Raw genomic sequence first — 13,260 nt, forward strand, 5'->3', positions numbered from 1 at the left:
CAACGCAGGGGCTTGGGTTTGATCCTGGGCCTGGGAACTAAAATCCCACATGCCACCAGGCAACTAAGCCCGCGCACCACAACTACTGAGCCCGCATGCCTCAAATGAAAGCCTGCGTGCCACAGACTACAGAGCCCATGTGCTCTGGAGCCCACGCACCACAACTAGAGAGAGAAAAACCTGCACACCACAGCTAGAGAGAATCCCACATGCCGCAACTAGAGAGAAACCCACCTGCCACAACTAGAGAGAAGCCTGCGCGCTGCAACGAAAGATCTTGCATGCTGCAACAAAGATCCTGTGTACCTCAACTAAGAACCAACCCAGCCAAAAAAATAATAAATTAATTAATTTTAAAAAATTAAAAATAAAATAAATATTTTTTAAAAAGAAGTAATTACAATTAATGTGATAAAATACAGGAAAATATAGAGAGAATTTCATATTCTGGAGAGACAGAGGCCCATTACTGAATTCTGATCATCGTCAGGACTAGAAGCCACGGTCTGAATGCCAAGGACAGAACAGGAACTTTCTCCACCTTAGGTCAGCCTGAGTAGAGCTGAATTGACCTGAAGTGACCTGTATAGCCTCTTTGCAACATTTGGGAAGTAAGATGCCTCCAACACCTCGTACACAACATCCCCTGTTTGTCTTAATTCAGGCTGCTGTAACAGAATACCGTGGACTGGGGGGCTTTAACAACAGAAATTTACTTCTCACAGTTCTGGAGGCTGGAAGTCCAAGATCAAGGCGCCAGCAGATCCGGTGTCTGCTGAGAGCCTGCTTCTCTTTGTAGACTTCTCGTGATATTCTCCCCGGGCAGAGAGCAGACCAGAGGGAAAGCAAGTTCTCTATGTCTTTTTAAAGGGCACTAATCCCATTCATGAGGGCTGCACCTCCTAATGCCATCACATTGGGGGTTAGGGTTTCAACATATGAATTGGAGGGGGACACAAACGTTCAGTCCATAGCACTGTTCTTCCTCAACGAGACTGGTAGACTATGAACTCAGTAAAGGAGCAGACTGTGGTTGTCCAGCCAACACCCAGCACAGTGCCTGATACATACAGGGAACTTGAATGTTTAGACTGGTCTTCTTGGACTGTGGAAAATCTTCATCTGAGAGCAGCCTGTGACCCTCCCAGAACCTTCCATGGCTGTCTGCTCACCTCCTACCGTGCCGTAAAAGAAATACTTGCCTTACAGGGTAGCTGTGTAGAGGAAGTCTCCAGAGCATTTGTCTCAAAAATGTTCTCTACCTTGAGAGGGGATTTAAGAAAACGGAGAAGTTGACCAGTCACGAATGGCCACAAACCTTTAAGCAGCGTATTAACCTTCAGTGACTTTGCAAACTTACGGCCTTTTGAAAATCTCCATCACAGACCTAGTTCAAGTACGGACAAGGAGAATGTTCTCCAAATGTTTAACTATGACTACTGTTGTGGGCTGAATTTGTGTCCCTTGCCCCCATGTCCCCCATACCCCCTTCCCACACCCGTGTGTTAAGTCTTAACTCAGAATGTGACTGTATTTGGAAACACATGGGGTCTTTAAAGAGGTGATTAAGGTACAGTGAGGTCATTTGACCTAATCCAATATGACTGGTTTCCTTACAAGAAGAGATTACCTAAGGGTTCGAGAAGCCTCAGGAGAAACCAACCCTGTCAGCATCTTGATTTTGGACTTCCAGCCTCCAGAGCTGTGAGAAAATTCACTTCTGCCACTCAAACACCCAGTCTGTGGTACTTTGTTATGGCAGCCCCAGCGGATTTATAGAGACCCTTTGTTTAGCTGAAGCCTGGTAGGTTGGGGAGAGAGCCTTCTTTGGGGCATAGGGTCTGCTTCAACCTTGTTTTCTTCAGGAAAAGACCAGGAGAAGCTGGTGTCCTCCCACCCGTCCCCCATCACCACACACAGTTCCTCCTTTAGTCCCACAGCCTTGGAAAGGAGAGTTCCTTTCCCAGCGCCTTTGTCAGAAGAGGCTGGTCATGGGAAGGCGGACCTCACGATAGACACGCTGTAACTCAGTCAGACGTTTGTCTCTGTCACCAGCCACCTAGTCCATATATCACGACGGTGAGAGACCTTAGCAGGACTTAATTTCACATTATTTCCACAGACTGTACCGTTCCCTTGGTAACTTTTCTGAGACTTAACACTCTATGCCATTGTTTTCTTCTCCCCATCCCCTACTTTTTTTTTTAATCTCTTTTAATCTGGGATTAATGTTGTACATAAAAGAACCAAGCATTTGGGCTTCCCTGGTGGCACAGTGGTTGAGAGTCCGCCTGCCGATGCAAGGGACACGGGTTCGTGCCCCGGTCCGGGAAGATCCCACATGCCGCGGAGCCGCTGGGCCCGTGAGCCATGGCCGCTGAGCCTGCGTGTCCGGAGCCTGTGCTCCGCAACGGGAGAGGCCACAACAGTGAGAGGCCCGCGTACCACAAAAAAATAAAAATAAAAATAAAAAAATAATGAAGGGTTATATGCTTGAATAAAACTAATATGGGGCCAGTGTCTTGATCCTCCTAAGCCAAAGGTAGGGTAGAGGTGAAGAGACAGGAGTCACAGGACTGGGAGGCTGAGAGGAATGTGGTGAAAATGGCCAAAGAACAAAAAACAAACCCAAAAATCAAATAGAAGAAGTTTCTTCAGGGCCCAAGCCCCGGGATGGGTGTTTGCTCTGGCAATGCTGATTATGTAACTTAACACATCAGTGTTCAAATATGGGGGTGGAGTGAGGGTGGGGTGCAGGACCACTCAAGGAGTCTCAGCGGGAATATCCTTTCCTATAAGATTATGCTAAGGGTAGGTACTCAGTGCTCTGTGGTGAACTAAATGCGAAGGAAATCCAAAAAAGAGGGGATATATGGATACATAGAGCTGATTCACTTTGCTGTGCAGTAGAAACTCACACAACGTTGTAAAGCAGCTAGACTCCAATTAATTAAAAAAAAAAAAGATTATGCTAAGGGTAGGATGACCAGATAGAAGCTGTTGTTCAAATTAGTACACTTGTGAGTCTGAAAGGGGGCATTATTAATAAGTAAGCATAAACCAAGACCATCCTACGCAAACTAGGATGTAAATCACCCTGACTAGGGGTCACTTCCCTGGGCCAATTCTTTCTTTACTCATGTGGTACCCACAGTATCAAAAATGATGAAAATCACAACTAATATTACTTAGCACAGTGTCTGGCATTTAGTTAAACTAAGTGTAAACCATCTTACTTTCCCCCGAGCAACTCTACCAAGAGGTAGATGCAAACACTTACAAATTACAAGGAGGGACTTCCCTGGCGGTCCAGTGGTTAAGACTCCATGCTTCCACTGCAGGGGGCTCAGGTTCGATCCCTGGTCGGGGAACTAAGATCCCGGGCGCTGCGTGGCTCCCCCCGCAAAAAAACACAAAAAAACAAGGAATGCCTACCACATCATTTCTGGAGGAGAGGGAATCCTAGTAATACAGGAAATTGGGACTTAAGTCTAGGAACTTCTTACTCAAAGGAAATTTCCCTCCAGAACATACACTGGGCCATTACAACTCTATTGCTTCCAGGCAATACCCTCCCTCTTTCATTTATTTGACTTTATCTCTCTTCCTAAACTCTGCTCACATTGTGTGACCTATAGGAAGGTTTTCATGACCACAGCACTTCATTCTCATTGCTCCAGGTTTTGAAAGCTGATCAGAGACTAGCATCATTTTACCACATGACTCACATGTTAATTTCACCTCCTAATGAACAGGTAAGGATTTTCCTTTATTTTGTGTCTAACATCACTCCCCCAAAGCACAATTCTTTAAAAATATCTGTAGGTGGATATATAGATTCAGATATCACATATAGGTATAGATATACACACAGAAAAGCAGGGTAGTTTCCCATGTTGGAACTAAATGAACTTGTCCCATTTCTCTGCATCTTGCTAATGGAAGATGCAGCCGTTATATCCTGGATGTTGCCCTACACCTTAACCCCCGTAGTGGAGTTTGTGCCACGTATATGCTGCACATACCAAAATGCAGTTTTCATTTTAGTCAAAGTTTTTTTAATTTTAGGAGGTCTATTTGTTAGAACTGAAATCACACATGGACATGGACCCAGCTGGATTCATTTTATGAAAAGACCTGTCATCATTTTGTCTGCAAATTATTTTATTATATAACATCTATTTATGAATTTTAAAAATAACTTAATTGAAGCGAGGTCTATCTAAAATGACCAAATTAAGAGCTACGCTTCAAGCATAAAGTTGAATTTCTCAAGTTAACCTAACCTTGATTTTGTGGGAATTTGACCAATAAGACCAAAAAATATTTAACCCAAACATATATTGTCATAAAATTTAGAGAATTGTTTAGATATCAAATAAGCAAGACACCAAAAGAGCTTTCCAAAGATTTATTGAAGCAGAAACAAGTTGGTCAGATACGTGATGGAAAAAAGCAGTTTTAATGGTATTCAAAAATACTTTTTAAAAAGTATTCTAGCACAAGGCGTCTTCGGTAAACTAGATTATGTTGTAAACTTTTTTCTAAATCTTTTACGAGTGTTGGTTCTCAAGAACTAGAGCTTATTCCTATTTCAAATCTATCTTGCACTCCTGAAAAAACTGCAGAAAGGCACTTGAAAGCTGTTTCTTTAAGATACGGATTTCTTTTTTATTCTCACTGGTAGTATTTTGCCACATGGAGTACGTGCAGTTTTTATTCCAGATCATCGTGATGCTGGGAAGTTTCGTTGATAACCTGTTAAGAAAAACAGAACTCAAATCAAATATAATACTATATACTAATGGTTAAATTACCACATAAAGCATGTCAAAGAAAAATCCTAGCAAAGGCATATAATTTATTGTGAAAGTTGGAAGATCACGTTGGTTCTGCGTGACCAAGGGTCACAGCGAGCAGGGACAGATACATATGTAAGACGTGCTTCACCTCTAGGTGAAATATGTATCTGATAGAATGTTATGACTTAAAAAAATAAACTTGAAAAATACTGTGTTTATGAAGAAGAATGCTGTAATAATCATAGGCAGCAAAGTTTAAAAGCAATTAAAACATTAAAATGTACAGCAAGTACATTTTATGTGCAAGGGAAGATTACGATACATTTTGACCATTTCTTTCCTGGCATAGAGAGGTAATGAGAAACTACTTGATCATATGGCATGTCCTTGTATTACATCATGACAGGGTCTAGGAGTGTCCAGGGAAGGCCATTATGTCCAGGATCAAAACATTCCTGCTCTTGAGGCAGTCTAATGAAACTAGTTTAGGAAGTAACTTACGGAAGCGGTACTCCTGTTTCAAATCAAGCACCAAAGGAAATCACTAATTTTAGACAAAGGCAGACTACTATCCCACCTTCACATCTAGGAGGCAAATAATTAGATGGCTGTGTGTAGTGCTGGAAGAGGTCAACCTATTCTCTTTTTAGGAGGCACGAGTGAAACTGAAACCTCCCAAATTAGCTAGCTGTATCTGAGATAGACTTAGTGATCTAAAAGTTTATCAATGCCTGTCTGAAATTACTCCCATTTTGATTTAAAGATACCAACCTGTCCATCTCTGGTTTCAACCGTCTTAATCAGAAGTGTCCTTTTTGAATGGGTGTCAACCAGAGGGAGTGAATCCAGATTGGTTTCTGAATAAAGAAAACAGGTCCAAAATGAGTAAAAATGAAATTTTTTAAAAGGCAAGAGACGATTTTATCCAAAGAATTATGATTTTTTGTTCATGATTGTTTAAAGCACTATTCCCAAAATAATTCTAAAGACTATCACCTGTTTTAAAATCCAGAGGCTAACAACACTGTAGCATCAGGATGAGACGGACTACTTTAGTGTATACTCCAACAGGAGGGGAAAAAAATGGAATTTCACTTTAACTGGATGTAGAAAATGTAAGACAGTACTTGTTTGAAAATTATGTCTAGCTTAGAGAATTTTCTCTTGTATGGCATTTTTCAAGTGTCATTTTAAAAATGAGTGTTTTATAAACAGAATGGTTACAAGCTGCTAACATTTTTCATAGGGACTTCCCTGGCGGTCCAGTGGTTAGGACTCCGTACTTCCACTTCAGGGGGCCCGGGTCTGATCCCTGGTGGGGGAACTAAGATCCCACATGCTGCGCAGTGCAGCCGAAAAAATAAAATATTTCATAAAGGAGAATCAAATGCTTACCCCTCAGGTTCAGGGAAGAAAAGTTTGGAAGAGGCAGAGCAATCCTAGAAAGAGATGAAGAAAACCAGTAACCTTTTTGGAAAGCAACAAGGAATACATTTATACACTTCGTATTTTCATCAAATAAGAAGATTTACAATCCACAGGTGAGGGATTTGCTTCAAAAGCATCTACCTATGATCGGTGTCATTAGTACATTTAAATATTTTACTCCAAGCATTTTCTCCAAGGGGCTGGAGGTGTGACAGAGTGACTCTCGATTTTCACAGAATCAATCGTAGGTTGAAATCTCAGCTCAGATGTTGATTAACTGACTAGGACAAAAGAACTCAGATCTCCAGATCTGAACTGAAGGTTCCTCATCTGTAAAAAGTGGTAAATAGCTACCTTGAAGCAAGGCTCTGAAGATGAAATGAGATGATGCATGGAAAGCAAGGGGCATAATACCTCACACAGGGCAGCTTGGCATTCACTCCCACGAGCCCCCCGTTCCCCACCTGCTCTCCTCTCCTTCCAGCAGCTTCCTGTAGGTGGCAATCTCGATGTCGAGAGCCATCTTAACATTCAACAGATCTTGGTATTCACGCAGGTGACGAGCCATCTCTTCCTTCATGTTCTGAATCTCGTCCTGCAGGCGGCCAATAGTGTCTTGGTAGTTAGCAGCTTCCACGGCAAAGTTCTCTTCCATTTCACGCATCTGGCGTTCCAGAGACTCGTTCTGCAGGAGAGATGAGAAAGGCCGCCGGTGTTATTTTCCCAGAAACAAACGAACAAACAGAGCTATCCCCCCAACCATTTCCAGACCATTTGCAATCACTTCCCCTGGCAGCAAATGGGGGACGCTCCCATTTTCAGTGGAAAATACAAGTACCGAGTCCCCTTCCTAGTGGAAGCAATAATATAGGTAAACTAAAACCTTGGGATCTCCAAGTTCTTTTTGAAAATGTCTTGACAACTCATTTTAGTCTTTGGACTAAAATGTAAATTTTTCTCCCTTTGAGGAAAGTTTTCTTCCGATAGCACTCTGAGCTTGGCCACCTGAAATGGGTCCAAGCTGGTGATCGGCCCTCTCTTGCGCTGTGATACTCACGGTGCCTTTGAGGGCATCCACCTCGCAGGTGAGGGACTGCACCTGCCGACGGTACTCGTTCGACTCCTGCTTGGCCTGGCGCAGGGCATCGTTGTTGCGGTTAGCAGCCTCGGAGAGGTCAGCGAACTGTCAAGGAGGAAGCAGAAACCTGGGTCACCCACGTGCCTCGTACACAAGTCCTCTGAGGTTCTACCTGGCCCGGATAACGGAGACGGCTTAAAGATGGCAGACAGACAAATACATCAACAAGGCATGATACCAACCAACTTTTACACTCAAAAGCTCAAATTGCAACGTGTTCGAGGATACGCCTAATTTGTTTTGAAAACCAAAGGAAATGAGGTGGAAGGCCAGTGTTGAGATTTCCAAGTAGAAATTCCCTCTGTTTCCCTCATTTTCAAAGGGTGGAGGTCAAGGGCAAGAGGGTAACCTGGAAGTACGGTGACAGCGGGGCAGTGGCAAGGGCGTCTGCTATTCTAACGGAGGGGGTGTGAGTTGCGGGGAGGATGCAGCAAGAGATAAAACTCGCGCAGGAGGAAAAGCCAGCTAAACTTGGCAGTGAAAAGGTACTTAGGAATCGCAGACAGGTACAGCGTTTTCAGAAAAGAATGTTTTTCTTCCGATCTGGCCACACTTGCTCGTTTCGCACCTTGGACTTGTACCATTCCTCAGCCTCCTGGAGGTTCTTGGCGGCCACGCTCTCGTACTGCTGGCGGACGTCACGCAGGGCAGCCGTGAGGTCGGGCTTGGAAACATCCATATCGATCTGGACGTGCTGTTCTTGAATCTGGGCCTGCAGCTCCTGGATTTCCTGAGGAAAGAAAAGAGAGAAGGTCAGCCGTGCCAAGTACGGGGGGCAGCTTCACCCATAATGGTTCACACACTGTGATTCCTCTTACCTCATCATGTAGTTTCTTCAAAAAGGCAATCTCTTCTTGCAAGGATTCCACTTTACGCTCCAGGTCCAGACGTGCCAATGAAGCATTGTCAACATCCTGTTTCCAAAAGAGAAAAGACAGGGCATGAAGGAGGATGATAACGTCTGTGGCCTATCCCATGTATTCATTTCAAATGAACTATACGAACCTATGTCTCTTTATTATAAAGAAGGGCACTGACAAATTTTATAACCTTCGAAGAAGTTTGTAAATCACCCCCATGCTACAGCATACTGTTTTTTTTTTTCTTCAGTAACAAATTTGAATTGTGGTCCGCTGAGTTGTACTCAAGGTGACCAGTAGACAATTTTAAAATAAATAAATAAGTGTATGCCAACATGGTAGGCTGCGGTCAGTCAATTATTATTGAATCCACATTATATCAGTGAAGTTTCTATTACTTTTTTAAATCTAGGGAATCAATGCCACAGCACTTTGGGGGGTTCACATCATGGAATAGTAGGATGATGGGAGGTGGTCAGGTTTCACAACTTCGTGTGTACATGAGAACGTGCAGAACAGAAATTAGTGCTCCAGAAGTGTCAGCAGATAGTACATAAACTCTTTTATCCCGCCCTCTACTCAAACCTTTTGAAATTTATCCTTGGGATCCCAAGCAAGTCATCTGGCATTCAAGTTACAAGGCTAGATTTATACTCCAATTCAGGATGTGCCCTGGCACAAACGTAGTTCAGGCAAATAAGGAACAAGAAGTGTAACCCTGAACTGTATTTGCTTTGCTTCCTCTGGTAGATTTTTCTCCTGGAACTCCCCTATCTCATCCCACGAGGGTGTGGCCACATCTTTTTCACTTAGCTCTGTGTCAGTCTGGTTCCTCAGCTTGTTTCAGAATGACTGATCAAAATGCATACGGTGTTAACTGTAAAATTTTTGCTGCTCTGGTCTCCTTCTCTGTTTCCACCATCTGTAAACTGCTACATCCCAAAGATTTAATTTCCCCTTAAGGGAATGTCAGGAGGATTTTTATACCTCTTATCTTGTAAGCAATTATATTTGGAGTACAGTTTATAGCCTTACAGTCTTAAAATATTGACATGCTTCTATCACCTTCATGGAAAAATGAGTGAGGAGTAAGTGATAAAAAAAAGATCAGCCTTGGAGAAAAAATTTCATTTTTGCTTGCTGTTAAACCCTACAAAAGATATACAAGATGATTTACTCTATAAAAAAAGTTCAGTGGGTCACATTCTACTTCTTCGAAGAGAATATGAGGGGTTTTACCTCATCCCTAAATAGGGACAATTTATACTAATATTGTTTTACATGAGGTTCCTACTGGGGGTAGAAAACACTACAGACATGATGATCAGAAATGCCCCACGACTAAAATAAACTACTCATTGCTGTGTTTAATTTGGTAAATGTATTTCTGCCTCAAAATGTTATTCTAGACTGTTCATCTGAAGGAGCTTTTATAGCCGTCCCAGTAAGTGTTCAGGAGAATGCAACTATGCTGGCGACTGTTCCTGCTTTGGGATTCCAATTTTAAGTTAAAAATCATTTAAGGCCATCTATCTTTGGAGCAAGAAAACCTTTTACTTAAAACCCCATTCTTCATTTTCAGGTTTATGCTTTATGGAGAGGACATGCTAAAGAATACAAAGGTTCAAAGAAGAAAGGCCTTTCCACATGTGAGGTATGACTGTAGCTTTAAGAAGTCTTCACATCACATACTTGGAGTCTGGGCCAGATATTAGATAACGGATGTTAGCAAATACTTGTGTCCAATTAGAACGGTGCTTGCATCATTACATAGTCAGTAAGAATGCAGCCTGTTGCAAAGCGTCTCTGGGAACACAAAGACTCCTATTCTTTCCGGCCAGAACGGCCCCACTTGCCAGGATGTCTGTATCTACATTCCACAGTGAAGCCTGTAGAAACCATTAATACCTTTCAGCCAAGGGGACAGATGGCTCCTTTTCACCCTTATGAAGTCACAAAATAGTTGTTGTGCATAGGGATACTGCTATCTAACCTTAGGGCCACAGTAGAACTTGCAGCGAAGCAAAGAAAAGAAACTTGCTGGCTTAAGCCCAGTTAAACTAAGTTTCTTATCCTCCAATACATTTTTACATTTGAAACTACAGGGCAGAACTGCACTTTTGGGGGCCTTGTAAAAGGTAGCCAACTTGACTTTGGCAAACCGCCATCTAAATCAAATTGTAACTGTTAGAGATCAGAATATCAACGTGTTGCAAAAATGAAACGGAAAAAATGATTTGTTTGGAAAAAAATCTTGAAACAAAGTAAAAAGTTAAAGACTTCCCTTTATGTCCTAGAGAACGGGTTTTTGTCCGGAGCAGCTCCGAACTGCGGTCTTTCTGCCACTAGGGGGCTTGGAGCGCAGACGTGAAGTTTGGCACGATTTATACTTGGGTTAAAGCAACTTTTAGAACTGCCCGTGGGGCGCGTGGGTGGGTGGCGTCCGGTGGCTGCGAGGGGGAACAGAATCTACAAACCTGTCTGAAAGACTGCAGGGTGCTCTCGGCTTCCTCCCTCTGAAGCATCTCCTCCTGCAACCTGAAACAGGCGCGCGTTAACCACAGGGGCACGGGGAAACCGCCAGGGGCGGGGCGACCACACCCAAACACCCCGCCGTGGCCGCCAGACCAGCGCTGCTGCGCCACCTCCGCGGGCAGCCAGCGACCGCGGCTTTTAGGGCTGCTGCCCTCGGCTAGTTTGAGCGGGGCCTTGGCCACCGCGTGGAAAGGCAATCACGGTCGCCACCACGACCTGCGAGACGACCGCCACCACCCCACCCCGGAGGAGACTCTGCAGTCCCTTTGTCTCGCTCCCTGCACGGCCCCGTGGCTGGCAGCCCGCCGTGGGAGGGGTGGGAAGGGGGGGCAGGAAACTTTCTCAAAGTTTGGGGAAGTCGCACGCATCGTTTGCAAGGAGCTTCGAGGACAGACAGAGCGGTAGCTTTAAGAAATCTGAAACTTTCTGAGACAGGCGTTCTTGGGCAAATGAGTGGGGCTAGAGGGGAAACGCTAACTTGCAAGATCTGGGTTCAGGGCGGGGCCGCGCCGCAGCAGTCACAGCCCTGCTCCCCCGCTGTCCCCCGGGCAGCCGCCGCCCGGGCCACATCCCCAAGGGCGTGGCGGCTCCGCTTCCCCTCTCCTTCCCTCCCGCGGCCCCGCGTGGGCGCCTCCTTACTTCTCCCGGAGACGCATGATGTCCTCGGACAGGTTGTCGCGCTCCACCTCGACGCGGGCTTTGTCGTTGGTGAGCTGGTCCACCTGCCGGCGCAGCTCTCGCATCTCCTCCTCGTAGAGGTCCCCCAAGCGCGACTTGCCCTGGCCCTTGAGCTGCTCGAGCTCGGCCAGCAGGATCTTGTTCTGCTGCTCCAGGAAGCGCACCTTGTCGATGTAGTTGGCGAAGCGGTCGTTCAGCTCCTGCAGCTCCACCTTCTCGTTGGTGCGGGTGTTCTTGAACTCGGTGTTGATGGCGTCGGCCAGCGAGAAGTCCACCGAGTCCTGCAGCAGGCGCACGCCGGGCACGCTGCTCCGCAGGCGCATGGCCGCGGAGCGCGTGGCGTACACGCCGCCCGGGGACGAGGCGTAGAGGCTGCGGCTGGTGCCGGGGCGCAGCGCGCTGCCCAGGTTGTAGGTGCGGGTGGCCGTGGTCACGTAGCTCCGGCTGGAGCTCGGCCGGCTCGCGGTGCCGGGGCCGCCGAACATCCTGCGGTAGGAGGACGAGGACACGGACCTGCTGGACATGACTGCAGAGAGCGGCGGTGGGCTGGGCGGCTGCGGTGGCGCGGGCTAGCTCCGGGAGGAGAGGCGCGCGAGGGCGCGGTGGGTGTGGGCAAAGGGAGCGCTGCTGAGTCTCTGGAGCGGGGAGCCCGGAGCGAGAGTGGCAGAGGACGGGACCCCGCCGAGGGCGCAGATTTTATAAGCCGGTTAGGAAGCAGGGTCCCCTCCCACTGCCATCCTGGAGGCAGAGTGCTCCAACCAATGGGGAAGGCTGGGCGGGGGGTTAGGGCGGGGGCGCCCTGGAGCCTTCCTCCTCCCCCGTTCTCCGCCCTGGGGACTGGGCACAGTCTCGGTTACTTCTTGGCTGGGCTGGGGATTTCGGGGCTTTCCTGATGGTGGCCCGGGCTCTGCTCACCTCTGGGTGCTGAAAAAGGCGGGGTCGCTCAGTGGTGGGGGGACCCGCCCGGGACTGGACCGGAGGGGTCCCGGGCACCGAGCCAGAGCGGCGCGGGAGGGGCGCGCAGCAACGGGGCTGCGGTCCGCAGGGAGCGGGTGGGTGGGGAGACCCGCGGGAAGAGGGGGAGTGCGGGTTCCAGCAGATCGGAAGGCGTGGACAAAGAAACAAAGAGGGTCTGGGATTGGAGCGCGAGGTGGGAGCGCGCACAGCCCGGGACGCAGGGCTCGAGCCCCCCCGCGCAGCCTTGCGCACCGCCTGCTGCGGAAGGGGCGTCGGTCGGGCCCCATCTCTCTTCGCCCTCTAGTCTTGGAGAGTCCTCTCCGGGGACCTGACGGGCTGGGTCCGGCTTTGGGCGGCGGGAACTGCGAGGAAAGCCCGGGGGAGATGGGTGGGGTCGCTGAATCACTGGCGGCGAGTCATTGCGCCGGGCCGTCCCGCCGAGGTCGAGGGCTGCTAGCGGTTCAGGGAAACCGTTAGACGAGATTGACCCAAGTCTCCCCGGGCGCGCGCGCCCGGGCGCGCGCGCATTTGTTGGAAGTTTTACGCAACTTCGAGCTGGGCCTGCGCTTTCTTGTGTGCAGTTCGCCTGCGTGGAGACTAGGGCGCCCGTAAATTCTTAAGAACTCGCCAAAGTCTGTTGATTTCGCTCCAATGTGCAGACTTCTCTTTAGTAAGAAACTTCGGCCCGGCCCCTATAACCGCCAAACGCGGGTCTGCGGCATCACAAACGCACTCCGGGAAAGTTCTTCTTGCAAAGTTCCCTCCCACCCTTCCCTCCGGTCTCCTCTCGGCCTACCCCTGCCCCCATAAAACCACACCCGGCTTTTAATGTGATGTGGAAGTTTGGGGTGAAAGAGGAAAC

General features: G+C 47.3%; 1 protein-coding gene across 1 annotated transcript; it reads right to left on the reverse strand.

The window, feature by feature from the left end:
* Positions 1–4,396: 4,396 nt before the first annotated feature.
* On the reverse strand, positions 4,397–12,109 carry VIM (vimentin). The gene is made up of 9 exons (XM_022580608.3): positions 11,403–12,109; positions 10,706–10,766; positions 8,187–8,282; positions 7,937–8,098; positions 7,288–7,413; positions 6,695–6,915; positions 6,198–6,241; positions 5,574–5,659; positions 4,397–4,758 (listed from the first exon to the last, which is right to left on the reverse strand). Exons 1-9 carry the CDS (start codon positions 11,963–11,965, stop codon positions 4,717–4,719), a joined length of 1,401 nt encoding a protein of 466 aa, XP_022436316.1. The 5' UTR covers positions 11,966–12,109; the 3' UTR covers positions 4,397–4,716.
* Positions 12,110–13,260: the final 1,151 nt, after the last annotated feature.

Source organism: Delphinapterus leucas, chromosome 2 (genome assembly GCF_059928025.1).
Source record: "Delphinapterus leucas isolate spDelLeu-1000000601 "Yukka" chromosome 2, BTC_Dleu_Yukka2, whole genome shotgun sequence".
NCBI lineage: Eukaryota > Metazoa > Chordata > Mammalia > Artiodactyla > Monodontidae > Delphinapterus > Delphinapterus leucas.

Coding starts and splice junctions, on each gene's coding strand:
- VIM (XM_022580608.3), bottom strand. CDS start 11,965: ATGTCCAGCAGGTCCGTGTCCTCGTCCTCCTACCGCAGGATGTTCGGC. Junction 7,414..7,936: donor AGGAATGGTACAAGTCCAAG/GTGCGAAACGAG, acceptor CCTCCTTGACAG/TTCGCTGACCTCTCCGAGGC. Junction 4,759..5,573: donor TTGAAACCAGAGATGGACAG/GTTGGTATCTTT, acceptor TTTTCTTAACAG/GTTATCAACGAAACTTCCCA.